The sequence below is a fragment of the Elephas maximus genome, chromosome 7, assembly GCF_024166365.1.
Source record: "Elephas maximus indicus isolate mEleMax1 chromosome 7, mEleMax1 primary haplotype, whole genome shotgun sequence".
NCBI lineage: Eukaryota > Metazoa > Chordata > Mammalia > Proboscidea > Elephantidae > Elephas > Elephas maximus.
Window position 1 is genome coordinate 13,926,683 of NC_064825.1, and position 27,554 is coordinate 13,954,236.

General features: G+C 37.9%; 1 protein-coding gene across 1 annotated transcript in view; it reads left to right on the forward strand.

Annotated features, from left to right (window-relative positions):
• KBTBD3 (kelch repeat and BTB domain containing 3) overlaps positions 1–21,993 on the forward strand; it is a 36,584-nt gene extending 14,591 nt beyond the window's left edge. The window contains exons 2-3 of the mRNA XM_049889440.1: positions 7,753–7,997; positions 14,119–21,993. Coding sequence (XP_049745397.1) covers positions 7,777–7,997; positions 14,119–15,721 — 1,824 coding nt within the window. The 5' untranslated portion in view covers positions 7,753–7,776 and the 3' untranslated portion in view covers positions 15,722–21,993. The remainder of the gene's footprint in view (positions 1–7,752; positions 7,998–14,118) is intronic.
• Positions 21,994–27,554: the final 5,561 nt, after the last annotated feature.

A 27,554-nucleotide genomic window follows, 5' to 3' on the forward strand; every position in this document is an offset into this window, starting at 1 on the left:
CCACTCTTTGGGAGAAAAGACCTGATGATCTCCCATAAAGATCACAGCCTTGAAAACCCTACGGGGCAGTTCTACTCTGTCCTCTGAAGTCATTGTAAGTCAGAATTGACTTGATGGCACACAGCACCAACAGGGTAGACTAATCATGGTCATAGTACCTGTTTACCTGCTGACTGACTCAAAAAAAAAAAATTTTACTCAAGCCTCCCACCAATTCTCTTTCTGTTTTCCAGTGATTGTGGGACTCCAGATAACACCACTTTACAACGATAGTGCTTACGTTCAACTTTGCTTTTAAGCCCTAGAAATTTTTAGAGAGCTTTGCTGTCCCCCCACCCACCACCACCTTGTAAATGTAAGCCTCCTGATTAATGTAATTTAAGTGGTTTGCTTATCTTTTATGTTAAATTTATAATAGAAAATAAACATTTCCACTTATTTAGCACATATTATGTGATAGATTACATATTGTTTTTAATCTTCTCAACTATGCAGCTAGATAGGTGTAATTTATGTTGATTTTACAGATCAAGAAAATAAGAATCAAAGATTAGAAGTTATTTCCCTCAAATTATGCTGCAAGTAAATTTCTGAACGAACATTTGAACTCATGTCTGTCTAGCTGTAAACCCTGTTCTTTCTACCATTCACATTCTTTCATACCTTGGGGAAGATATGTGATTTTTTTTAAATAAACAAGACAGCATTTCAAATCTATGTATTTTGTAGTTATCAGAAAATGATGGAAAAATGCATAATTTTTGAAACCAAGTATTAAAAGTGACTCAAGAAGTACACCTTGTAGATCAAGGAATGACTCTTGGCACATTAGCCATAAATATCTTTACAGCCCACTCTAACTTAAGATATTCTTTTTCCATGCTAGATCATGATTTATAAACATCGTAGGTAAAGATTTGAACTTTTTTCTTTAGAACTGCCCAGTCTTTTCCTCATCCCTCTCATTTTCTGTATGTCTCCCCACTCACAGCTACTTGGAACACTACTCATACAATTACTACTACAAGTAACTTATTTTTCCAGTAATACTGCCAATTACATCCTACTATTATTTTTTTTTTATTACCACCTTCTACACACACACACACACACTCACACACACAGAGACACACAGTTCTTTACACAGTAGATTATCCAAAGGAACTTTCTGCACTGATGGAAATGTTCTATATCTGCTCTTTCCAGTATGATAGCTATTAGCTAGATGTAGCTACTGAGCAATTAAAATATGGCTACAACAACCATGGATCTGAATTTTTAATTTTTTTTGAATTAAGTGATTTAAAGTTAAATAGCTTTTTTTTTTTAGCCACACATGACTAGTGGTTACAGTGTTGGACAGTGCAGCGGTAGATTGTCTTAGTCTTAAAATGGAGTTTTGATCAATGCTGAAGTACCATTCAGACTACTGGAGTGTCCAACTTGGGCCTGAATAACAAATCTACCGTGTAGCACTCTACAGCAGTAGAAGTTTGGTTATGGGTTCTAGTTGGGAAGCAGATTCATACAACAAAAATAATCTTATAATCTCATTACTGTGTTTAAGCACTCAGTTGTTAACTGAAAGGTTTGCAGTTCTAGCTCACCCAGCAGCTTCATGGGAGAAACCTGGAGATCTGTTTCCATAAAGACTACAGCTGTCTTAGCTATCTAGTGCTGCTATGACAGAAATACCACAAGTGGATGACTTTAACAAACAGAAACTTATTCTCACAGTCTAAGAGGTTAGAAGTCCAAGTCCAGGTCATTAGCTCCAGGGGAGGGCTTTTCTCTCACCTCTGGGGGAAGGTCCTTGTCATCAGTCTTCCCCTGGTCTAGGAGTTTCTCAGTGCATGGACTTCGGGTCCAAAGGATACATTCCGCTCCTGGTGCTTCTTTCTTGTGGCATGAGGTCCCTCTCCTCATGCTTCTCTCTTTTATATCTCAAAAGAGATTGACTCAAGATACAACCTAATCCTGTAGATTGGGTCCTGCCTCATTAACATAACTGCCTCCAATCCTGCCTCATTAACATCTTAGAAGTTAGGATTTATAACACATAGGATAATCACATCAGATCACAAAATGGTGGACAACCACACGATACTGGGACTCATGGCATAGCCAAGTTGACACACAGTTTAATCCATCACAACAGCCAAGAAAACCCTATGGGGCAGTTCTACCCTGTCACATGGAGTCGCTAGGAGTCAAAAATTGACTCGACAGCATCCATCAACAATAACAACTATTACTTAGCTTTATAGAAAGATACAAGGCAGGAGATACAAGACTATAGCATTTTTATCCTGTCGGGAGGCCTGGTAGCTACTCAAAGTATAAAGTACATAGCTTCTTTTGCCTCCTTACCCATACAGGGTATGCCATAGATGAGAGATAAAATGTTTTTGGATCACTCTGACATATAAATGGCACAACTCTTTTTTTTTTCCCACCAATTGTTCTACATATCTTTTAAATCATTCTAATGCAAGCCCAGGAGTCCTTGGGTGGTGCAAACAGTTAAGTGCTTGACTATTAGCCAAAAGTTTGGTGGTTGGAACCCACCCAAGGTACCTCAGAAGACAGGCCTGTCAGTCTGCTTCCAAAAGGTCACAACCTTGAAAACCCTATGGAGCCCAGTTCTATTTTGACACACACAGGGTTGCCATGAATCAGAACTGACTCAACCAAAACTAACAACAACAATGCAAGGCCAAGCCTATGCTAACTTGTAGCTCCACCAACCCAGGTGCAGTGCCACACAATTACTGATGCAAATATAACACTCCCCATTTAACTTAACTCCGCTGTTACTGAGGAAACAGTGCTATGGGACATCAAGGTTACTTTGAGGCAAGCCTGCATAGCCCAGACCTGAAGTTAACCCTTTATTCACAAGCCATAGGAGGGGAAGAGCCTTGGTGGTACAGTGGTTAAGAGCTTGACTGTTAACCAAAAGGTCAACAGTTCAAATCCACCAGCAGCTCCTTAGAAAACCTATGGGGCAGAGTCAGAATTGACTCTATGGCAACAGTTTGGTTTGGCTTTTGGTAGGACAGGATCAACCATGTCTTTCCTAAGAGAACCATAGGATTGGATCATTTGGAAGCTCAGGTCAAATCACTCTGAAATTTAATGATTTCATGAAGATTTTGGCTTTTTAGACTTTATATTATAACCTGTACGAGCTGGAGAAGACAAAGTAAAGTATTATAATGAAATATGCGAAGACCTGGAGTTAGAAAACCAAAAGGGAAGAACACGCTCAGCATTTCTCAAGCTGAAAGAACTGAAGAAAAAATTCAAGCCTCAAGTTTAAATACTGAAGGATTCTATGGGGAAAATATTGAACAAAACAGGAAGCAGCATCAAAAGAAGATGGAGGAATGCACAGTAATTGTACCAGAAAGAATTGGGGGGCGTTCAACCATTTCAGGAACTACCATATGATCAAGAACTGATGGTATTGAAGGATAAGTCCAAGCTGTGCTGAAGGCATTGGTGAAAAACAAGGCTTCAGGAATTGATGGAATACCAATTGAGATGTTTCAACCAGCGTTTCACAGCGTTTATTTTCCGATGGACCCCCTAATGAGAATTTACATTTCCACCCCAGATTTACTGAATCAGAATCTACAGTTTAACAAGATCCATAGGTGCTTCTTATGTATACATAAGATTTTATGTATACATAATTTTAACAAGATCTTTTTAGATTTTAACCAGATCTCCCAGGTGTTTAAATTTTACCAAGATCCCAGATGATTAAATTTTAACTAGATCCCCAGGTGATTTTTATGTGTACATAAGCTCTCATTAAAATGTAGATTCTGATTCAGTAAATATGCAGTGGAAACGCAAATTCTCAGCGGGGGTGGGGGGGTGGGGGGGAACTGAAAATAACCAGTTCAAAACCCTGGTTTCAACAACTGGAAGTGCTCATTCCTCTATGCCAAAAAATTTGGAAGACAACTACCTGGCAAACCAACTGAAAGAGATCCATATTTGTGCCCATTCCAAAGAAAAGTGATCCAACAGAATGCAGAAACTATTGAATAATATTAATATCCCATTCAAGTAAAATTTTGCTGAAGATAATTCAAAAATGGTTGCAGCAGTTCATCGACAGGGAACTGCCAGAACTTCAATCCAAATTCAGAGGAGGACAAGGAATAAGGGATGTCATTGCACATGTCAGATGGATCTTAGCTGAAAGCAGAGAATACCAGAAAGATGTTTACCTGTGTTTGATTGACTATGCAAAGGCATTGGACTGTGTGCATCATAAAAATTATGGATAACATTGCAAAGAATGGGAATTCCAGAACACTTATTTGTGCTCATGTGGAACTTGTACATAGGCCAAGAGGCAGTCATTCCAACAGAACAAGGGAATATTGTGTGGTTTAAAATCAGGAAAGGTGTGTGTAAGGGCTGTATCCTTTCGCCATACTTATTCAATCTGTATGCTGAGCAAATAATATGAGCAGCTGGACTATATGAAGACAGCGCAGCATCAGGATTAGAGGAAGACTCGTTAACTACCTGCAATGTGCAGATGACACAATCTTGCTTGTAGGAAGCAAAGAGGATTTGAAGCACTTACTGATGAAGGTCAAAGACTATAGCCTTCAGTGTGGATTATACCTCAACATAAAGAAAACAAAAATCCTCACAACTGGAGCAATAAGTAACATCATGATAAACAGAAAAAATTTTGAAGTTGTTAAGGATTTCGTTTTACTTGTATCCACAATCAGTGCCCATGGGAGCAGCAGTCAAGAAACAAAATGACATATTCCATTGGGCAGATCTGCTGCAAAAGGCTTCTTTAATATGTTAAAAAGCAAAGATGTCACTTTTAGAACTAAGGTATGCCTGACCCAAGCCATGGTATTTTCAGTCACCTCATGTGCATGTGAGGGCTGGAAAATGAATAAAGAAGACCAAAGAGGAACTGATGCCTTTGAATTATGATATTGAGAAAGAATATTGATTATACCTGGGACTGCCAGAAGAACAAACAAATCTGTCTTGGAAGAAGTACAGCCAGAATGCTCCTTAAAAGCAAGGGTGGCGAGACTTCATCTCATCTACTTTGGACATGTTATCAGAAGGGACCAGTCCCTGGAGAAGGACATCATGCTTGGTAAAGTAGAGAGTCAGCAAAAAATAAGAAGACCCTCAGTGAGATGGATTGACGCAGTGGCCACAGCAATGACCTCAAACATAGCAACGATTGTGAGGATGGCGCAGGACTGGGCAGTGTTTCATTCTGTTGTCCATAGTGTTGTTGCGAGTTGGAACCAACTTGACAGCATCTAACAAAAACAACAAGTTAAACATTTTCTTTTAAAACTTGTTTTTCATGGAAGGAATTCATATGAATAATAATGTTTTCACTTTAAATGTATTGTTTTCTTTTTGCATTCTGCATTTGTAGCCCAGGATTATAAGATAAACATCAAAATAAGTAAAGCCTTCTTCCATCCACCTAAATGGGATTTGTTGACTTTGTAACATGATTGAAATATTTAACCTTTTAATGTATAAAAATAGCTTATGTCTTTCAAAGATTGGGTAAGAAAAAGTACTTTTTACATATAAACTCCAAAACCCATTGCCGCCCAGTCATTTCTGACTCATAGTGACCCTGTAGGACAGAGTAGAACTGCCCCATAGGATTTCCAGGGTTGTGAATCTTTACAGAAGCAGACTGTCACATCTTTCTTCCATGGAGCAACTGGTGGGTTTGAACAGCCAACCACTTAACTGTTGTGCCACCAGGGCTCCTTTCTTTCTTTTTTTTTTTTTTTTTTTTACATATAATGAATATAATATTGTATAATGTATAGTAATAGCATTATGCAAAAAGCATTATAAATTACTAAATAGGATGTGAGAAGAAAATATTTTAATTATATTAATTTAGATTTATAAGTATGAAACTTGGTAATGGATTATATTTTATTTTAATGGTCCATCTTGGTTTGTAAGAAGTCCACGATAGAGTACAAAGCTTACATACTTTGCAAAGACTAAAGCAGTTTCCATTAGCCAAATGCATATATATTTTTAAGCTCTCAAAAGAGATACCTTTTTATTAGACAAGACTGTCTAGATGGAACAGAAACCCAGCTCAAACTAAACAAAAAGGAAATTTATTGGCTCATGTAGTTGAGAAGTTGTGGTAGCTAATCTCCAAAGTTCCCTAGGAGCCATTCCTTCTAGTATTCATGCCCTTGTATAGTCCCCTCCCCTTCAGTTAGGACTGACTCTTTATCAGTGGAATGTGACAGAAGTTGTGTGACTTCTGAGGTTAAGCCCAAAGAAGACTTGCAGCTTCAACATGGGCCTCTTGGAATGCTCGTTCTGAGAGAAGCAAGTTACCATGAAAGAAGTCCACCTACCCTGAGACTGCCATCCTCTGAGGAAGCCCAAGCTAGCCTTATGGAGAGAATGTATGAAGAGTGAGAGCGAGCCCTCCACTGTTCTAACCTTCCCAGCTAAAGCATCGGAAATGTGCATGAAGAAACCATATTGGACATCTCACCCAGTCAGGCCTTCAGATGTCAGGTGACCCCAACCACAGCCACTACCTAACTATAGCCACATGAAAGACCCTAAGCAGAAACCTCCAGCTGAGCCCACAGAACCATGACAGATAATAAATTGTTTTAAACCATGAAGTTTGGGGGTGGTTTATAAAGCAATAGATAACCAGAACAGAAATATACTAAAAAAACCAAACCAAACCCAGTGCCCTCGGGTCGATTCTGACACATAGTGACCCTATAGCGACCCTATAGGACAGAGTAGAACTGCCCCATAGAGTTTCCAAGGAGCACCTGGCGGGTTCGAACTGCCGACCCTTTGGTTAGCAGCCGTAGCACTTAACCACTACACCACCAGGGTTTCCAGAAAGACACTAGGGACTAGGAAATCAAGTAATCTTATTTGTCTGGCTCCCCTAATTCCCAGGCTTCTTTTCCTTTCTATTTACCACCTTTTTGCTTTTAGTGGTATAAATGTTTATGCTTAGAGCTGAATTTGCAGTTTGGTGAAGTCACAATTATCAATACCTTCAACTAATTTTGGATTGCTGACCTCGTGTTTAAAAGGCCTTTTAATAAACCTATGTACTGTTTTCTTTCTGCTTTCAAATAGGCTGACTTGGACCAATGCTTGCCTTTGTCTTGCTTGCTAAAGGGTATAATAAGTAGGTAATATCATCTAACACTCTGATCTTTTCATCCGATTGTCTTTTAAAAGTCTAAACTAAGAAGGCATATAGTTGGTGCTCCAAAATCAACATTTTAACATTTAACATTTTGCTGCCAGAAGAAGATGGTTGGAGGAAAGAGTGTCTTTGTGTTGGATACCCAGATGATAACTACCACAGAAATGATGCCTCATGTATATAACATTAAGACTAGACGTGTAATAAGTTCCTATATCAGCTATTTAGTTTTTATATAATTTGTTCAACTTATACCTTTTGCTATTTAGCACTATATATCCTTAAATACTATCTCTTAATATACCTTTTATCCCAAATCATTTAACAGTAATTCAAAATGAATTTACTGTTAAATGTCGTTAAAAGAAATATGTTAGGATAAGGTTTACTATTTCATGGTACTTGTTATGGACATTTTTATATAATTGATACTCAGGGAAAATTGTGGAGTCTGGAAACCTCATTAGGACTCTACTACATTAGTGATTTTTTTTTTTTTTTTATTCCAGTTCTAAGAACCGGTGGAATTGGCTATGGATAATTCATATAATTCCAATCAACAAACTTCATGTAATGGAATTTCATCTGAGAAGAAAAACAGCTTCCTTGTGTCAGAAGATCATGGGCAGAAAATCTTAAGTATACTACAAAATTTTAGAGAACAGAATGTCTTTTATGATTTCAAAATAATCATGAAAGATGAAATAATCCCATGCCATCGTTGTGTGCTAGCAGCATGCAGTGACTTTTTCAGGTAGTTTTATCTTGTCTCTTTATGCCTCAGATTTTATAATATGGATAGTGAAATTATTATTTTTTACCTACATTCAGTTCCTTTTCTATAGGAGCATGCAGCAGTATTTTTTGTTTCTTAAGAAAGCTAGTTAAGAACAAGATTAACTAGTGAGTTTTGAGTATCAAAATTAACGCTCAGGTCTTCCTAGGCCAGCACTCTCCAAAATGTTGTGGGACATTAGTAAACATGTTATTTCATTAATAATAATCAGCACAAAGCTGGTTCCTATGAGGCAGAGGATAAACATGTCCCAGATTTCCAACTTCTCCAAACTGCTGTACCAGTCCATCATCTCTACCATTGACCCCTCTCCCTCCCCTCAGCTGTCTTCTCTCTGTCTTAGGTTCAGTAATTTGTTGCAGTGTCTCACAGAACTGACAAGCTGTACTTACAGTTATTTGGTTTATTAGGGAAGTAAACAGGCTACAATTTGGGATCAGGATCAACTTGGAAGTAACAGAACAGGATCAACTTGGGAGTAACAGGCTGCAACCAGGATCAGTGTCAGGAAGCACACAGGCAAGGTCTGGAAGGCTCCCCCAAAGTGAAGAGCGTATCCTTCCCCTCTTCAGTGTAGGACAGCCCTCTTAGCTCCTCTTGGCCTTGCTCACCCATTCTCTGTTGTGCACACCCCCTCAGGACAGGCCTCCTCTTGGCCATGCACTTCCCCTCTTAGCCCTGCATGCTCTGTCTGGTGTGCGCCCTTCTCAGTGGTGCACCACACCGGGCTGTCTGTGTGGCCTCTAGCCATCTTCAGTGTTACAGCCCTTGACCCATATTACAGCACTTTTAGCTCCACTGGCAATCATTCTAAGGAGCCCTGGTGGTGCAGTGGTTAAGTGCTCGGCTGCTAACCAGTAGGTCAGCGGACCTGCCAGCCGCTCCATGGGAAAAAGGTGTGGCAGTATGCTTCTGTAAAGATTACAGCCTTGGAAACTCTAGGGCAGTTCTACTCTGTCCTATAGTGTTGCTATGAGTCGGAATCGGCCTTATGACAACAGGTTTATTTGGCAAGCCTTTTACCCAAAGGCACTCCACTCTCTCTGCTTCTTTCTTCTCTTCTCTCCTTGTCCTTGACCATCTCCATAGGATTGGTTCCTTATATAGGCAAGTGGCTTAGTCTGTGGGGTGGATTTTCAAGCCACTATATTTGCATAGTAACTGACCAATCCCTTGGCTGGTCTAAACTGACCAATCCCTTCCCTAGACCACAGATGGCTCCATCTGTTTGCATAATAACTGACATTTTCTGCCTGCAGAGACTGGCTTCCTCCCTGGGCAAAAGTAAGGAGCTTCTCCAAAGAGTTGGGACAACTGTAACAACTCAGGGTTTAGGGGAAATATCTCCCAGACTTTTTGTTTGTTTTCTTTCACAGCACTATGGCAAAAGGCCACATAAAGGAACTCATTTTACCACAATTAGTATATTGAAATGCTCGGGGAAAAAAATAATCTCAGATCAACTTTGTTTGAGAGATTCCTATACTGAAGCAGTTAGAAAAAGAAAGACTTGATTTAAAAAAAAATGGAACTAAAGTTGAAAAAAAGAGGAATCTGAGAGGAAAATGAATTGCAGCCATGTCTATCCATCCAGGGGAGAGGGGGTCTTACGCAAAAGGATTTAAAGATTTCTCGTCCCTTTGGCAAAGATATTTCAGTAGTTGAGGAAAGTCCCTCTTAGCTAAGAGGCATTTCTCAAGATCACCCAACTACTTGCCTTGTTCTGATTCTAAGCAACCTGCTGAATATAATTTGGTTTCCCATATAGGTCACTCCGCAGGGAATGTCCTAGTCATCACGTGGTAAGAATCCCCTGTAATAACAGCAGATCCCTGACTCTGCAAGGTTAAGAGTCAGACACAACCTCTGTGCTGTGGTAACTGTATCAACCCTGTGAGGCCTCTTGGTCAAAACACAGGCAAGCCTCTCAGTGACACTCTAGCTTTTACCCCTCCTCGTCATACCAAAGTAAGCTTAAATCCTTATTGCAGTATTTTGCATTATGTTCAATTTTGGAAGCAATTTTAATTCAAAGTAGGCAGGATATAGGTACAAGTCCCCAGTAAATAAACTTAATAAATATAGAGTAAGATTTGAGAAATAGAAACACCTAGCTATAATTTATACTGTTTTTAATCCTTTCACCCTGGTTTTGCTGCCAAAGTCTAATTATACCTCACATTTATTGTCTTACAGAGAAAATCTTATAGGCTGCACTTGATTCAGCAGACATTTATTGATATCTACTACTTGCTAAACACTCACTCCTACAGGGTTTCATGCTTTGAGTTTGGGAGCAACGGTTCAGTGCTACAGTAAAGTTCCCTACATGAGGTGGGAAGGCTGCAAAGGTCTCTAACTAGCTAAGCAGACTATATATCTTCATCTCTTCTTTTCTCTTTCCTCTCTCGAGTAACCTTCTTCAAACTCTACTAATACCCTACTTCCTCTTGTGTTCTGATACTCCCAGGTTCCACAGTTCCTTCCCATCTCTCTTCTAACCCAGTTTTTCTTCCATGTGATTCTTCTCTGCTCTCCTACCCTTCACTTTACCCCTTCACCACAGGAAGTGTAGTGGTTAAGTACTTGGCCTCTTAATACAGATGCCCTAATCTAATCAACTCGATGGTACTGGGTATCTGGGTTAAATCTAAATCCCACCTTCAACACTTGTTAACCATGTGACCTTAGGCAAGTTACTTAACTTCTCCAGGCCTCAGCTTTCTCATTTTAAAGAATTAGGATAATAAAAATAGCACCTAACTCATAAGGCCATGATAAGGATTAAGTGAAATAATGTATAAGTAATTCTTAACACAGATCCTTTACATTCAATTAATATTAGCTGCTATTATTATTATTTTTGTTATTATTATTATTTCTAAACCTAGCAAAAAAGTGGAAGAAATCTGGTGTGAACACACTTGACTTCCCCATAATGTTTTCATGCTAAAAAATAAGAGGTTCCTGTAAGCACTTGAATTTGCAGTCCTCTACTGTCTTTGTTGAAGTTATTTATTAATTGAATATGTCAGCACATCATTGTCCATAGTACCTTCCTCAGCTTATTCCTAGCTTTTAATGGGTCTGCTTTGAATTTTTTTTTAAAATTACTGTTAAACAAAACAGCAATATCCTTTTAGAATTTTCTACGCATTTTGAAGCAACACAAATGACAGTCTTACAATTACCTACGTCCTTAATTATATATAGTATTTTGCTAAATTAGTACACAATTTACATAAAAGTATGCGCAAATGTATACAGAAGTTCTATAATTTACACTCTTGTAAGGCCACTAATTCATTATATTCATATTATGATCAAGCTCATTGGAATATGGGGAGGAAGATATAAAATAAAAATGGCGAGAAAGTGCACAATGCATGATAAATACCCTTTGCAATGTGTTTGCAAAATGAAAATTATAATCGAGATGTCAAGTCATTGGAGACAAGAAATTGATTTGGAATCAAATATTATAATCACTTTATGATAACATGATAAATTTGAGATAGATAGTAACTGGATAATTTAAAGATGGGTAGGATGAAGTATAGAAATACAAGCTTGCATGTGTTGGTATGTAGAGTGTCTTCTCAAAGAAATGTGGAAGTTTAAAAATATATAGAATTTGATAGAAAACATTTGATTTCTTAAAATAACGATAACAATAATAGCTAAAACTTTACATTTATTAATTCATTTAATTCTTTCAACAACCCAATGAAATAGGCGCTATTTCAAATGAAGAATTTGAAGCATCATGAAGTTAAGTAAACTCCTCAAGGTCACACAACTAATAAGTGGCAGAGCCTAAATACCAATCTGGGCAGCTGGGTCTAGTTTATTATTCTAATCTGACTAGAGATATTTTAAAGATCTAATATAATTGCTATCACAGACTAATATTTCTAAATTGATATGCATGTTATTGAAACACCCTATAATGTGTAACAATATAATTTTTATATTTATATAGGTATTAAGGTGTATTGGAATTAGTGGGGACATATTTTGTCATCCTTCCCTTTCCTAAGGAATATTCTTTATATGGAAGACCCTCATGTTTTTCAGTTGCGTGTAGTTCCTCTTTAATATCCTTAGTTACCTTCTAAGACTCCAGCAAATAAATTGGGTTTTTCCCTCTAGTATTTCAGCACCTACAGGCAATGGTCACAAGAGTAGCCTGGACAGTATTGGCCCAAATACAAACAAGTATTAAACCAGAACTAAAGCCAGTCAGTCTTAAATTTCAATGAATGATCAGCTTCTGTCCTTGGTTCTAAGTGTAAAAATGAACAGCTCTGGATATGAAGTTAAGAGTGGATGGCAATATCGTTCTTATCAAAACCATTAGAAAAATGCATATAGTTTCCTGCCTGAACATTTCCAAATAATTTATATTTTTGCTTAAATTGAACCAAAGAAGTTCCCAATTACTTAGATTCTATCAAATTTACCAGTAAATCAGAACTTGTTATGACGGGCTGTCAAGCTAGTCTAGTTATTCAAATGGAGACCCATCTCCATCACTCAGTGACTGTTATCATAAAGACTGATTTTCAGCCTTTTTGGCATGATACTATACTGTTATTGTTTAGTTTTATCAAATCATGTTCCTCTTTCCCTAAAGTGCTGGGTAAAATGGATGTTTTTAGACATAGATTTAGGTTTATTTTACTTGGCGAGTTTCCCCTCAAAAATGGATTCATTGGCGGCATCTAGTATCTATCTCACTGTTCTCCATCTTTCACGTCTCACTACTGTGAAATTGAAGATTAGTTCAAAAGACATTTTTAAATCCCAAACCCAGAAGTATTATATATAATTGCATATTTTAAGTCATTTTAGTTATCACCAGCACAGTTGATACTAATTAACCTATAAATAAATTCTGGTATTAGTCAAGGCAAGGTCATGGAGCTCTATAGATACATCCAAACTCCCTGAGGGACCGAATTGCTGGGCTGAGGGCTGTGGGGACGGTGGTCTCAGGGAACATCGAGCTCAATTGGCATAACATAGTTTATAAAGAAAATGTTCTACTTTCTACTGTGGTAAGTAGTGTCTGAGGTCTTAAAAGCCTGTGAGCAGCCATCTAGGATATTCCACTGGTCTCACCCCTTCAGGAACAGGGAAGAATGAAGAAAACTAAAGACACAAGGGAAAGATTAGTCCAAAGGACTAATGGACCACATCTACCATGGCCTTCGCCAGACTGAGTCCAGTACGATTAGATGGTGCCAGCTACCACCACTGGCTGCTCTGACAGGGATCACAATAGAGGGTCCTGGACAGAGCTGGAGAAAAATATAGAACAAAATTCTAACTCAAAAAGAAAGACCAGACTTACTGGCCTGACAGAGACTGCAGAAACCCTGAGAGTATGGCCCCTGTACACCTTATCACCTCAGTAATGAAGTCGCTCCTGAGGTTCACGCTTTAGCCAAATATTGGACAGGACTGTAAAACAAAATGAGACTAAAGATGGCGCATCAGCCCTGGGGCCGGGACTAGAGGGCAGGAGGGGACAGGAAAGCTGGTAATAGGGAACCCCGGGTTGAGAAGGGAGAGTGTTGACATGTTGTGGGGTTGTTAGCCAATGTCATAAAATAATATCTGTGCTAACTCTTTAATGCGAAACTAGTTTGTTTTGTAAGCCTTCATCTAAAATACAATAAAAATAATAAAAAGTAAATTCTGGCGTTAGAGAGATTTTGCTTTAATTTTATGAATAATATATAAGAATATCAAATCAATATATAAAATTTAAATCTTTTTATAGTCTATTTTTAGAGTTTGGATAACTGTAGCTAAGCTATTACATATATGTATATATTTATTTTTTCCTCCAATATGAGAGTTATATAATACATGTTTGCTGATATTTGATAAATAATATGATTTATAATTATTTTCAATATTAAAATAATAGGATATTTTTAAAAATATGTTTATAAAATTTTAATTTTAAATCAACTTTAGGATAAAGGAAGTATCTTTAGTTAATAATGAAAATAATTATGGAATAAAATGTTCCTCTTTACTTGTTCTTCTGTATTCTTTATTTTTACAGGGCTATGTTTGAAGTAAACATGAAAGAAAGAGATGGTGGAAGTGTTACCATTACTAATTTGTCCTCCAAAGCAGTAAAAGCATTTCTTGATTATGCCTATACTGGGAAAACAAAGATAACAGATGATAATGTAGAAATGTTCTTTCAGTTATCATCATTTCTTCAAGTTTCCTTCCTATCCAAAGCTTGCAGTGACTTTTTAATAAAGAGTATTGATCTTGTCAATTGTTTACAGTTATTATCAATGTCAGATAGCTATGGCTCTACCCGTTTGTTTGATCATGCATTATACTTTGTACAACATCACTTTTCTTTGTTATTTAAATCCAGTGATTTCTTAGAGATGAATTTTGGAGTATTACAAAAATGTCTGGAATCGGATGAATTAAATGTTCCCGAAGAAGAAACCGTATTGAAAGTGGTCCTCAGTTGGACTAAACATAACTTAGAATCAAGGCAAGAGCATCTGCCTCACTTGATTAAAAAAGTGAGATTACATCAATTATCTGAGGAAACACTCCAAGACTGTCTGCTCAATGAAGAGTGTTTACTCAAAAGCACAAACTGCTTTGATATAATCATGGATGCAATTAAGTGTGTGCAAGGTTCTGGTGGACTTTTCCCTGATGCTCGACCATCCACAACTGAAAAATATATATTTGTTCACAAAACTGAGGAAAATGGAGAAAATCAATATACATTTTGCTATAATATTAAAACTGACTCATGGAAAATCCTGCCACAGTCACACCTGATTGATTTGCCAGGATCCAGTCTGTCTAGTTACGGAGAGAAAATATTCTTGACAGGCGGTTGCAAAGGGAAGTGCTATAGAACAGTTCGACTTCATATTGCTGAGTCATACCACGATGCCACTGATCAAACCTGGTGCTACTGTCCAGTCAAAAATGATTTCTTCTTGGCATCAACTATGAAAACACCAAGAACCATGCATACATCAATTATGGCTCTCAATAGATTATTTGTCATAGGTGGAAAGACTAGAGGATCTCGGGACATTAGAAGCCTCTTAGATGTTGAATCTTACAATCCTCTTTCCAAAGAATGGGTGTCTGTGAGCCCACTGCCCAGAGGCATATACTATCCAGAAGCAAGTGCATGCCAAAATGTAATCTATGTTCTTGGATCAGAGGTAGAGATTACTGATGCCTTTAACCCATCTCTTGATTGCTTTTTTAAATACAATGCTACAACTGATCAGTGGTCTGAACTAGTAGCAGAGTTTGGGCAATTTTTTCATGCAACACTAATTAAAGCAGTCCCCGTAAATTACACACTGTATATATGTGACCTTTCCACCTATAAGGTGTATAGTTTTTGTCCAGATACTTGTGTTTGGAAGGGTGAAGGATCTTTTGAATGTGCAGGGTTTAATGCAGGTGCAATTGGAATTGAAGATAAAATTTATATATTAGGTGGTGATTATGCACCAGATGAAATCACAGATGAAGTGCAGGTCTACCACAGCAGCAGGTCCGAGTGGGAAGAAGTTTCACCAATGCCAAGAGCCTTAACTGAATTTTACTGCCAGGTGGTTCAGTTTAATAAATACAGGGACCCTTGGTTTTCTAATCATTTCTAAAAGTAATATTTGCTTGGACGTTCTCAAACTATTGCAGTCCTAAAAACATACAGTAAACTTGTTAACCATAATGATTGGGGGAAAAGTCTTTATATCTTAATAAAATGTCCCTGCTATTAGAGAATTACTATGTATACACACCATATATGTATTAACAGTTCCAAGAAACTTAAAATAAGTACATTTTACCAAAAATTTTATTGAATATAATTTAATCCTTGAGAATACAGGAGTCTCTTTGATGCTTTTAGAGTAGTGAGAATCGACTCGACGGCACCGGGTTTGGTTTTTTGGAGGATTATCCATGAAAGGCTAGTAAAAACATCAAAGTTCACAGATTTCTACTCTCTAGATGGGAGAAGCCTCTTTAGGTAATAGAAATGTGTTATTAAACTATCTCATGAAGTAAAAAGTAAGTTAGAAAGAGGTGAGAATCCTGCCCCGTTGTACAGGTATAAGAGTTCTTGAGTTGCTACCCTTTCTGATAATTAGTTAACTCCTTTTAAGCACTTTTTAAAACATTTTTTTGGTCAGAAATTTTTCTAAAATGTAATATATTTTCTGAGCCTTCTGAATAGTATGCTAAACACAGTTTATTTTTTTTTCATGATTCAGCCCTTCATTCAGAGCATAATTTACCATGTTATAATACTGTAATGTCACTTGTAGTTACTGAAGTGCTTTTATAATTGCTGCATCTATAAGTCTCAGTGTCAGTTGCTTCCAGTTTCTGGCAGTATCATACTTCTCTTATTATTTTCTGGCCCAAGCTTAGTAAACTAACATTCTTAATTTAATCAGAAGTTCTAAGTTAAACCTGACCATGTATTCCATTGAGTGACATTTTTGGAATATGGGATGATAGTCCTAAAATACAATTTCTTTATCATTGTAAGGTTCCAGTGTAATTGAAGATGTAGAAAATATGACCTCTAGATAAATTATATTTCTTAAAGTTTTAAATGTGCAAATTTGAGTTGTAATAAGACATTCAGGATTTAAATTAGTACCATACCAATTTTCTGCAATGATATATACTAACTGTAAAGTACCATGTTGGTTTATTACTTCACTAAATTATTCATAGTGACTTTCCGTATTTAAAAAATGACTGGGGCTTTTGGTATTGATAGTAATATTTGCAACACACATCTGTTTAGATGTTAAAGCACCTGTACCCAAACAATGCAAGAGTATTAGTCATCCTTGTTCTCAGCTGGATGATTCTACCTTGCAAGGGGATGTCTTTCTTTAAGGCCCCTGATTTAAGTCTCAGGAAATGTATTAGTTGGATTTCTCTGTAACCAAATGTAGTTGCCTATAGCTGAAAAGCTAAGACCTTCTATGAGATGGATTGGCACAGTGGCTGCAACAGTGGGCTCAAACATAGCAATGTTTGTGAGGATGGGTCAGGACTGGGCCATCACAATAACAACAGCAACAACACTTTGTAGAGGGAGCCCTGGTAGCACAATGGTTAAGTGTGGCTGTTAACTGAAAAGTCGGCAGTTTGAACACACCAGCTGCTCCATGGGAGAAGAGACCTGGTGATCTGCTCCTGTAAAGATTATAGCCCAGGAAACACTATAGGAAAGTTCTACTCTGTCACAGGATCACTATGAGTCAGAAATGACTCGAGAGCCCACAACAACAGCAACGACAATGTATTTTGTAATAATGTTAATCTCTTAAAAAAAAAAGTACGTATTCCTTAGAAATGTGTTCCCAAGTGGGAATACACTGAAATGAAGGTCTTTATTTTACCATATAAACTTTTGCAATCATAAGTTCCAAACGTATTTTTCAAAATGAAACAAAATATTAAACTGCATTATCATGCAATTCTAAAATCAGGATTGTCCCTGATCAGATGACAGTTGCATAAAAAGTATTCTGTAGAATTGGTGGCCTTCCTCCCTCTATCAGCACATGGTTGGTTGGTTCTGCCCTTTTCTGTGTGCACCTTAAAAAGAAAAGAAAATCCAGTGGAGGTGTGTGTGTGGCTTTGAAAACAAATTGTTTGAGAAGTACCATAAACACAATGGGTGACCTACATGTGTATTCACTGAACTGTTAATTTAAGCATATATAAATCATTGAGTTCATTTAAAATCAATATGAGTTGCTGACTCCAGGAATTACTGATCTTTTCTAGAAAAGGGAAGCTAAAGCAAAATCTAATCCCTTCCTCATCTTGTTTCATTATTGTGTCACCTTGATTTTCATTATTCTTCTCATTGGCCATTGACTTCTGGTAAAGTGTCTAGAAATATCCTTGTTATCAAGATCTGTTTGGCTCCCTCTGCATTTGATTAGGAAACCCTGGTGGCGTAGTGGTTAAGTGATACGGCTGCTAACCAAACGGTCGGCAGTTCAAATCCACCAGGCGCTCCTTGGAAACTCTATGGGGCAGTTCTACCCTGTCCTATAGGGTCGCTATGAGTCGGAATCAACTCGATGGCACTGGGCTTGGCTTGGGCTGGCTTTGATTAAATTCATTTTCTAATGTACAAGATTTTTTGCCTTAGGGTCTACAACTGCTGCAGGTTACTTATTAATCATTTTAACTTACTGTCATCTCTTTATATTTGCACCTTTGTCCTCTTCATGTTATGACTGGGAGAAAAGTGCTCTGTCTAGTCATAAACACCTCTATCTCTGTTCTTTTTCCTTGGCACTATGGCAATCTTTGCTGGACTTGACCCCATTAATAAGTGATTTCTTTCTCTCTGATTTTGCATCTGTTCATAGTGCTAGCACTTTCATCTGATCTATCTGCCTTACAGAAAATGGCTCTGTTTCTTCATAATCCTCAAGGTACCCAACTATGTAATCACAGGGTCAGTCACTAAACTGATTGTGTCTTTCTGGTCTTGCCAATCACTGTGGTTTCACCATACAAGAACCATGTATGTCATCTGGCCTCACCTTCGTTCTATATTTCTGACATGCACATCTGAGTGATCCCTTCCCTTGAATCTATCTCAGTACCCCCAGAAGGAGCTTTTTTTCCTGTCTATAAAGTTAAGTAAGAGGAAATAACCTCCCTTTCTCTATGGCCTGTTCCCTTAGTCTTATTTATTTCTAATATTGTAATGTCTTCCAAAGCAGAAAGTAAGTATATGGCATTATTAAATATAAATATATAAATTTATATGAGGTAAATTCTAAGTTAATGGGTATTCCTAGGGTGATCTTCAAACCTGAGTTAAAACGTGAAGCATCTTTTGTTCATCTACAGCCTTTGACACTAAGTAGTATGAAGAATATTTGCACAATAAAAAAAAAAAACTACATTCCCCTAAGGCTCAGCTTTGGTATTGGGAGAGAAAGAGAAGGTCTTTATTATAGCACTGTTCATTACTGCTGCCTTTGAAAGCTAGAATACTATTTTTTGAGAGAGACCACCTGCTATGATACGATTCCATTTTTCCCAGCACCAAGAAGAGCAATTGAATATGGGTTCAATGTGCTTTGCTCAAGGTATACCGTTTGAAAATCAGTTATATAGAGAGGGAAGCATCTGTTTACATTTTGAGATTTGGAAGCAATAAATATAATGATTAAATATACAGTCCAATACATATAGTGTTACTTGTATATTATTATTCTCAGTCTAATTGTCTCCAGTGTTCTGGAAAGTCTTATATTTAGAACTGAAAGTGGAAAACCCAAATATCTTCCAGGGGGTAGCTCTAGAATCAAGGGCTGAAATTTACAAGAAAGTAGATTTCTGTTCAATGTAAAGAACAATGTTACTCAATGTAAGGAAAAATGTTACTTCACTTTATAAAGCTATACTTCAAAGTGGGACTAGTTATCAAAGACTGTGGCAGATTATTAGCCTAATAAGATCCTACATAGGAGTTCAGGGCCAAAGATTTCTACATTGTATTTAGACATTTTGATCTCAATAGTTATCTGATATATGACTAATTGTTTCCTCCTTCAATTTAGTCAACATTTGGGATATTCTGACTTCAATGGTTCTGCATACCCCAGACTTCAGTAGGACTTGAATCTCAAAACTACACCATTTTAGGAGCATTTTCATTGAAGCAAATTTTTCCCTTTTTTTTTTTTTTTTTTTTATTACTCAGGCCAAAGTCTATACATGGTGCTGACATTTATAGTGAGTTGCTAATCAGGACTTTTCCTTCTATCGTAGGTGCACGTTGATTTTGTAATTAGTAGAAACTTAAAGGCCGGTACCTAAGATTTTCTCCTGAATGATTGTTCTTATTTCCTTTTAATGTATTTATACAGCTAAATGTGGTGATTCTGGTGGAAGATTATATAATTTGAAAAAGTATCTTTATATATTAAAAATCTAAATGTGTTAAAAAATTATATTTGATGACACCATGATGCTTAATCAAACTTAATATCTAAATAAGGGATCTAATCACAGGATGATACTGTTATATACTTAGCAGAAGATATCTCTTCTAAATCATAGATTCATATTCAAACTTGAAAAGAACCTTAGAATTTAATATAGCTTCCAACCTGGTATAGAACCAAAACCAAACCCATTGCCATCAAGTTGATTCTGACTCATAACCCTGTAGGACAGAGTAGAACTGCCCCACAGGGCTTCCTAGACTGAAATCTTTTCAGAAGCAGACTGCTGCATCTTTCTCCTGCAGCACAGCTGGTGGGTTCGAGCCACTGACGTTTTGGTTAGCAGCTGAACATTTTAACCACTGCACCACCAGGGCTCCTTCTGGTATAGAAAGTCCCTCTAAATTCTAAAACATCCTTGATTCATGTCTTATCAGTCTCTAATTAAATGTTTTCAGTGGTAAATGGATCACTACCTCCATTTTTGAACAGTTCTGTTAGAAAGTTCTTCCTAACATTGAAAACCACTTTGCCTCCCTGTAATAATTTCCAGCCCTTGGTCTATGCCATGAGTCCAGTTAGATTTAGCATGATGTCTTCATAAAACAAGGCCCTAATTGAATAGCTTTGTTCATTTCATTAACTTTGATGACACCACCAACCATAAGGGTCCAACTAGTTCAACAAATTATTCTGTTGTCCCAAGGGTAATAAGGTTGCTGAGATAACTCAGAGTACAGTTCTCTGCTAGTAGAGTATCACATTGTAGTGTAAGTTTTTCTTTACATGTCTGTCTTCCTCATTTAACTGGAAGTTCTTAGAGATAGGAACATAACTTTATGATTTCTAGACCCAGCAACTAGCACAGTGCCTGTCATATAATAATACAACCAATAAATAAATACTATTGAGATAACTATGTGAAACAAAATATATTTATTATAGTTGTTACTGAATGAGTTTAATATATCTGTACATTTTGTAACTTATTTTCATGTGCAAAGGAACTTATTTTGATTTATGTTAGAATTTTACATTTTAGAATGCTACCACATTGTAATTTAGCTGTTAATTTATGTGGTAATTATTTTTGTCATACTTGATATCTTGCTCATGTTCAAAGTCTCTGAAGAAAATTGGTTTAGGTAGTTTATACAACCTCAGTTATGTTTATGTTTTAGTATATGGAAAAGTTAATCATGAAGCACTTTTCTATTTAAGAGAGTGAAATTGAATTATACAGTGTACTGCCTGCCTTTGGAGATCATATATAGCTGATTGTACGGTTGTATAGTGTATGTATAGTTGGTTCCTGAAAGTGAAATTACAATATAAATCCAAAGTGTTTTATCCTTCTAATGGTTTAGTGCTTGGGGATTATTTGTTCTTAGTGAGTTTTAATTATACTATCTAATTCTGTGTTTCCTTTCAAAGGCAATAATGGATAAGACAATGACTGCAAGTTTCATTAGTAAACACACAACACTATTTCTCCTACAGGATCATAATAGCTTCAGTGATCTTTTTCCCCACTTAGGGGGATAGTGCCCAAAGCTACTTTCATTGTATACACAGGTAATTTACTTCATCTCTCTATTTATGGAATGCGGGTTTGGCCATATGCTATGAGAAATAAAATTAGCACTTTTGCCTGTCCATATTAATCACATTAATGTGTAGTAAACATTTTAATCTTATAAAATAGCTATTTATTAAAATATATTTCAGAAAAAATGACATATTCCATCTGTATTTATTGTTGTTAGAAATAAATGAGGTAAATGTGAGAGTGCTGCTGACACACTGTGAGGGCTGTAACCAATGTTATGGAACAATCTGTGTATGAATTTTTGAATGGGAATCTAATTTGCTGTGTAAACTTTAACCTAAGACACAATAAAATATTAAAAAAAAATAAAAGAGGTAGATGAAGGTGGATGCCAGAACTCTCATTTTTTGTCACCCCCTCCCTTTCTCTAATTTCCTGGGTTCCTAAGTGGTTCTGATGGGACACAGAACTATCGACAGTGTGGTAATGGAAGTGGGGAGAGCATCAGAAGGGGCTCCAGTAGCTGGGATGACATGTCCTGCAGTATAGACTTAGAGGAGGAAATCCTGGTCTGAAATGATGGGGTAACAGCCAGGCTGCAGGTGAATTTCAGGTGGGGAGCGACCTCTAGGCTCTGACTGAGCTAAGAAAGAACAGACCAAATGTTCATGATCATGAGCGACAGACGACAGCAGCAGAAGCTAGCTTCATGCACAAGGCTAGGAACTGACCAGCTGTACCTCAGTGGACACCAGGTATACAAGCACCATCCTGTTACCAGGGTCTAAGCCTTCCCTACCTGATACATCCAGATGCTTATGGGGTAGAGCAGGTGAAGGGGTCCAAAATCATAGAGACTAAGTGGTAACCTGAAAAGACTGTTTAAATGTTTGCATTGGACCCAAAACCAAACCCACTGCCGTCGAGTCGATTCCGACTCATAGCGACACTATAAGACAGAATAGAACTTCCCTGTAGAGTTTCCAAGGAGCGCCTGGTGGATTTGAACTGCCAGCCTTTTGTTTAGCAGCCGTAGCACTTAACCACTATGCCACCAGGGGTTTACATTGGACAGATGCTCTCTTAATTCCAGTTCCTATAATTTTCCTCCTTTTTTGGAAAGGTCCACTGTCTATAATATTTTTGGTTTTCCTATATGATGAGCTGGGATTTACTAAGTGACTAATTTACTCCCAAGTCCCTCTTCCAGACTACTGCCTAGGTTGAAACAGAGTTCCTCCCTGGAGACCCAGCCGTTGAAAAATAAATTCTGTCCCCCTCTCACATGATTTCAGAGGCCCGTGCTCTTCTCCAAATCTGTAAGGATCTCTGGTTCTCACTCGTCAGTCCTTGCTCCTAACTTAGTGCTCCAGATTTCTTGCCTTATTACCTCCAATTCTCCACTTTGCCGCCATCTGTCTACAGTTTAATTCTCCTTAATCTCCCTAGGCAGAAGCCTTTAACAAAGTTTATTAAAACTTAAGGATATCATACTGTCTTAGTTATCTAGTGCTGCTATAACAGAAATACCACAAGTGGATGGCTTTAACAAACAGAAGTTTATTCTCTCACAGTTTAGAAGGCTAGAAATCCAAATTCAGGGCACCAGCACCAGCAAAAGCCTTTCTCTCTCTGTTAGTTCTGAGGGAAGGTCCTCGCCTTCAATCTTCCCTTGGTCTAGGAGCTTCTCAGAGCAGGGACCCCAGGTCCAAAGGATACACTCTGCTCTTGGCACTTCTATCTTGGTGGCATGAGGTCTGTCTTCTCTGCTTGCTTCTCTCTTTTATACCTCAAAAGAGATTAGCTCAAGATACAACCTGATCCTGTAGGTTGAGCCCTGCCTCATTAACATAACTGCCTCTAATCCTGCCTCATTAACATAACACACAGCTCACTCCCAAACAGAATCACAACCATAGGCATAGAGGGTAGGATTTACAACACATAGGATAACTACATCACCACAAAAAGGAGGACAACCGCATAATACTGGGAATCGTGACCCAGCCAGATTAACACACATTTCTGGGGGACGCAATTCAGTCCATAACATTCCACCTTTGGTTCCCCAAAATTTATGTCCTCCCCACACACAAAACACATTCACCCCATCACATCATCGCGGAAGTCTTACATCAACTCCCAGTCCAAAATCTCATCTTCTGAATCATCTAAATCAAATATGAGTGAGATTTTAGGCACATTCCATCCTGGGGCAAAATTCTCCTTCATCTGTGAACTTGTGAAATCAAGATTACAAGTTGTCTGTTTCCGAAGTACAATGGTGGAGCAGGCACAAGGTAGACATTTCTATTACAAATGGGAGAAACTGGAGGGAAAGAAGTGATAACAGGCGCCAAGCAAGTCCAAAACCCAGCAGAACAAGTTACATTCGCTCTCAAGTCTTGGAAATAGCCCTCTGTTCTTTGGGATCGTCTGGGCAATGGTCTTGCCTGGGTGTTGGCCATGCCATCTGGAGTCTTGGTGGAAGCTCCTCCACCCTGGGCTTCAGCTCTGATTTCTAGGCCCACTGGGACAGAAATTCTGCTCCCTTGGTGTTCAGCAAGCCCATTCTCCTAGTCCATTTGAGTGATGACCCCACTCTCTCAGTCTCAGCAAACCCCGTTTTCTGCTTCTTGGGCGTGGCAGCTGTCTTAGGCTGGGCTCTCTAGAGAAGTAAAACCAGTGACGCATAGATAGATAGAAGATAGATAGATTTAGAAATAGCTCATGGGATTATAGAGGCTGGCAAGTCCCAGGGCCATGGGTCAGGCATCCAGCTAGAGGCTTCTCCAGGGACTGACGAACCCCAGATCCACAGGTCAGATGGCAGGCTGCTGACTCACAGCTGCAAAGGCTGATGAATTCAAGATCGACAGGTAAGATGGCAGGCTGCTGGCCCAAGTTCCAAACTGGAGGTCAGATGCTGACGAGCCAAATGCAGGATCCAGAGCAGAGCAAAAGCTTTGCCAGAAAGTCCACGTATATTGGATGCATCACCCCCCACCCACCTCCCCAGGAAATTCCCTTTCAAATGATGGCTACTCACAGCAGATCCTATCATGGAGGGTGATCATATTATATCAGATCTCATCATGCAAGTGATTAAATCATTATACAACTGCCAAACTACATCATAACTGCCAAACCACTGAGAATCATGGCTCAGCCAAGTTGACACACAACCTTAACAACCACACATAGGAAACTGGCCTGCTGGACAATGCTACCCTCAAAACAGAACTCTCCTCTCTCAGTTAGCATTTTAGTACTCTCGGGCCTCTGGTGAAGTTTTCCTCTTAAGCCATTAATCAGAATGGTTAACCATCTTAGTCTGATGCATTGGCATTTAAAGTACCCAACAAATACGTGAATTAGACTCTTTGCTCACTCACCTTCCACACAGAGGACCTGGTTCAATTCCTAGCCAATGCACCTCGTGCGTACCACCACTTGTCTGTCAGTGCAGACTTGTGTATTGCTGTGATTCTGAACAGGTTTCAGCAAAATTTACAGACTAAAATGGACTAGGAAGAAAGGCCTGGTGATCTACTTCCAAAAATTAGCCAATGAAAACCCTATGGACCACAATGGTCTGATCTCCAGCCAGTTGTGGGGATGGCACAGGACCAGACAGAAGACCAGGCAGCATTTCATTCTGCTGTGCATGAGGTAACCATGAGTCAGGGGCCAACTCGGTGTCAGCTCACAACAACCACCAACAACCACCTCCTACTACAGAGGAAAGAAGAGAAGTTTCTTAATGACAGATTTCAATCTCCATACTTACAGGAAATTGCAAAGAGCATTTAAAATAGCAGTTGTCCCCTTTTCCAGTCCTAAGAATTACAAAATATTTGGCAAGAAGCCCTATACATTTACAAAATATGTTTTGTCAAAAACTATTAATAGCAGTTTAGCCAGTACACAGATTTTAATTGGTTTATATTTTTTCCGGAGAAAATACTAATCTTGAAAAAGTAAAACTCTTTTACTATGAATCTAAAATTTTTCAAAATGCTTAGAAAGTGTTGTGAGGTGTTTGAAATGAATACAAAATATTGCAATTTTAGGCAATGTGGCACTAAAGCAGTCTACAGAAGGAAGAATAATTAATTAGAACTATTTTTTTTTATAGACTATATTATTAAATGCTTTTTGTAAACCCTGTTTTTCCAGGACAAGTCCCTTCATACTTATTAAATTTTGCAATTTTTAAAGACTTTCATAAAGCTTAATGAACCTAAACCTAAGGTAACCAATGTAATAATATTCGTGAAGAACTTAAGAAGAAATCTGTGTGAGATATCTTTAAATAGAATTTAGGCATACATATTAAAAAGATCATCCTAGAATTTATAGTCAAAGGTTTCACTGCACCTGATAAATATTTTGCATTTCTTCCAAGTTCAGGGCTTGTTTAACCTGATTTTGCTCTGCTGATAATTAGTGAATCTTCCATGTGAAGTTAATTACCCTTCCCTAACCCTGGCCAAAATGTATGCTATAAAAAGAGTTTAATTTTTTTAATCAAGAAAAGCCTTTCCCTGTGGGCTTTTCAGATTTAAAAATCCAATTAGCCTTAATGTTTTCCTTTTAAAGATTAACCACCCTTTTATATTATGAAACGTTAATTGGAATTCAAACTATTTATAGGACTTTTTCAAACAACCTTTTTAAAAAACACAGTAAATTTTATGTTTCCTTTACAAATAGTATTCACCTTGTATCTATTCCTGAAGGGGTATTAACACAGAATTCTTTCATTTAGATATAGTTTCCATTTCTCATACAAGAACAAGTATCTACTCTTGTTTCTAAGAATTTATTTAAAAAAAAAACTATTCAACAGATTAAAATATAAGGATCTAAGTTTCTTTCATTTATAAATGCAATATTGAAGCTCCAACCAATATTTTTTATAATGGAATGTCTACCAGGAATGAATAAACAGCGTCAGGCAGTGTTCTTCAAACTTGCTTCAAAAAACAAACCACCTGGGGTGCCTGTTAAAAATACTGAATCCAGGGCTTCATTGTTGTAGATTCTTATTTACTGAATTCTAGAGTTGTGTCCTGGGAACCACTATTTTTAACAAGCACTCCAAGTAATTCTTCTCAATGTCAGGTTTGGGAACACACTAGGGTAGAGGTGTTGAGATCTGGTTGAGAACCCAGACGGGAAGTCAGACAAGCCTGGGTTTGAATGTCATTGCAGTTATAGAGTGGTTTGTAAGCTGTACAAGCTTGGGCAAGTTACTTACACAGTCTGTTTACTGATAAAATCAGGATAATAATATTGCCTCCCACAAAAGGTTGTTGTGAGAATTAGACAGTGTAGGTAACTGCTTGTCACAGTGTCTGGCAAATAGAAAATGCTCAACAAATACCCATCTCCACCCTTTTTCTTTTTTCTCATTTTAATTCAGCAGAAGCCGTCTTCCTTTAACTCTCCAAAATGCTACCACACTCTTTTCATTCCACAATTAGAGATAAAATTTTATATCTAAATTTTAAATCTAAAAAGTTGGCGGTTCCAAGTCAACAGGCATTCCATGAAAGAAAGATGTGGTAGTCTTTTCCATAAGGATTACCAAAAACCAAACCAAACCCACTGCCATGGAGTAGATTCCGACTCATAGCGCCCCCATAGGGTTTCTGAGGCACATTGGGCTTAAACACAACAACAATTACCAGGATGACACAGGACTTGGCAGTGTTTGTTATATTGTACATAGGGGTCGCTATGAGTCAGAACTCAACAGCCACCTGACAACAATGACAGAAGAGGATGAAGCCCTGATCTCCAGCTCACCCATGAACAGAGGGATCAGACAGCCAGTTCACAGAAGCTATACCAAAACAAACCAAACCCACTGCCTTCCAGTGAAATTGAACTACCCCATGGGGTTTCCAAAGCTGCAAATCTTTAAGGAAGTAG